Source organism: Grammomys surdaster, unplaced genomic scaffold, assembly GCF_004785775.1.
Source record: "Grammomys surdaster isolate TR1022 unplaced genomic scaffold, NIH_TR_1.0 144, whole genome shotgun sequence".
Classification (NCBI taxonomy): Eukaryota; Metazoa; Chordata; class Mammalia; order Rodentia; family Muridae; genus Grammomys; species Grammomys surdaster.
This window is the reverse complement of record NW_021604602.1, coordinates 6,233,771-6,235,632: the sequence shown is the minus strand read 5'-3', so window position 1 is coordinate 6,235,632 and position 1,862 is coordinate 6,233,771. Positions and strand designations below refer to the sequence as shown.

General features: G+C 51.1%; 1 protein-coding gene across 1 annotated transcript in view; it reads right to left on the bottom strand.

Annotated features, from left to right (window-relative positions):
• Dync1h1 (dynein cytoplasmic 1 heavy chain 1) overlaps positions 1-1,862 on the bottom strand; it is a 62,625-nt gene that overhangs the window by 25,087 nt on the left and 35,676 nt on the right. Inside the window, exons 36-39 of the mRNA XM_028764406.1 lie at positions 1,206-1,436; positions 841-981; positions 383-616; positions 94-300 (exon numbers count right to left, since the gene is read on the bottom strand). Of these exons, the coding sequence (XP_028620239.1) occupies positions 94-300; positions 383-616; positions 841-981; positions 1,206-1,436 (813 nt within the window). The remainder of the gene's footprint in view (positions 1-93; positions 301-382; positions 617-840; positions 982-1,205; positions 1,437-1,862) is intronic.

Genomic DNA, 1,862 nt, shown 5'->3' with positions numbered 1-1,862 from the left:
ATGTGGATGACTGACACAGTCATGCACAGGGAGAACGAGATGTGGATAACCGACACAGTCATGCACAGGGGAGAAGAGGCCCGGCACACACACCTGTCTGATGAAGGAGATGACCCTCTGTGTGCCGTACTTATCCATATCTGGCAAGTTGATCTCATCACAGAACAAGACCAGCCACTTTCCAAGCTGGACAGGAGCTAAGACAACGCCGTTAGGTGTGCGCCTGTATTCGCAGTAGTGGTCAAACGTCTTCAGCAACAGCTCAGGTGTGGTGGCACTTGAGAAGTTTAGGCCCACAACCTTTGGTGAGCAGACACAAAGTGAGCTTCATGTTCAAGATCACACTTCACACTTCACTGTTTATACTATCTCCTGGTCTTACCTCCATGTCAGGCAAGGCCCGGAGGGCGCTGAAGAGTGTCATGGTCTTGCCAGACCCAGGAGGGCCACATAAGACCAGGGGTTTGTGTTCAGCCAGCCAAGTGTACAAGAGAGCTTCATGGCGGACTGTGTCTAGCGTGGGCACGACGACATCTGGGGCTGCTACCTTGTGTGTCTCCACTTCAATCTGAGGCACCTTGGCCTGCCATGGCGACCACTCTCCACTGATGGACACCTACATACAAGATGGGGATAAGGCACTCTGTGGCTATTGGCCTCCTGTCTTCCAGGACTACCTTGTTTGAACAGTTTAAATCTCCAAACTACCGACAGGACAAGCTCATCCACACTTCCTGCTGTCTTGCAAACACTACAAGATAATGCCGAGTTCAGGAATGGCTGCTGCTCTACGACAGATCCCCCTCAGTCCGTCCGATCAGCTGTGTCAGCCACGCTCACCTCATAGTCGATGATGGGTATGTTGGGAGCCGTGGGCAGCGGCACGGTGGTGATCCTCCTGATGTATTCGCCCAGCTCTGCTCTCATCTTCAGCCGGCTGTCTCCAGACAAGGACCAGAGGATGGCATAAACCAGATAACGCTATGGAAAATGAAATTGAGTTGAGTTTTTATGAAATCTGAACCAAATGAAAGACACTGATGGCAGAGTTAGGTCTGAAGCCTCCTCGGACAGTGGACACCTTCTGTGACTCTCTCAGCCCCGCCTCCCCAAGAAAGCTTGACCTTTACTCAGGAAGCAACATGCTCAGCATGACACCATGCTTTAGAGCTCCTCAGGCCTAAGTCGCCAGGACCACCCCTGACCTGAATGTAGCGTTCCAGCTGCTCGATCTGCATGGGGAAGTCTGGGTGGTTGGCATTGTACTGCGCCACATTGCGGCAGGCCTGGTGCAGCATGGAGAAGAGTGAGCCCAGGCAGCGCAGGCGTGTCAGGTCCATGATGTGCTCCAGCTTGAAGGCGTGCTCCAGGGCCTTGGTGACCAGGCCGTTGGACGTGAAGTACGGCTGCATGATTGTTGCTGCATCTCTCTGAATCTAAAAGAACAAAACGTACAACAACCATTTCAACACACCAGAGGCAGACAGCATCGGGGAGGCTGAGGCAGGATTGTGAATTCCAGGCTAGCCTGAGCTACATAATGAGACCCTGTCTTAAAAAATGGTGAGGGGGTTTCCATCTATTCTAACCTAGGCCTGTGGGAGGGTCATGCGACCTGGAAATAAGTAAATTTTGGTTAACGATATAACAGCCAAGCCCCATTCCTCATTTCTTCACCCTCATGGTTCCACAGGGAGACTACATTTCACCATAACATAGACAAGGGCAGTCACTCATGAATTACAAAGAGTAATAAAGTCAATGGAAACGCACTTTACATTTTAAAATTATCATGTATGGTGTGTGTGCGTGTGCGAGAGAGAGAGAGAGAGAGAGAGAGAGAGAGAGAGAGAGAGAGAGAG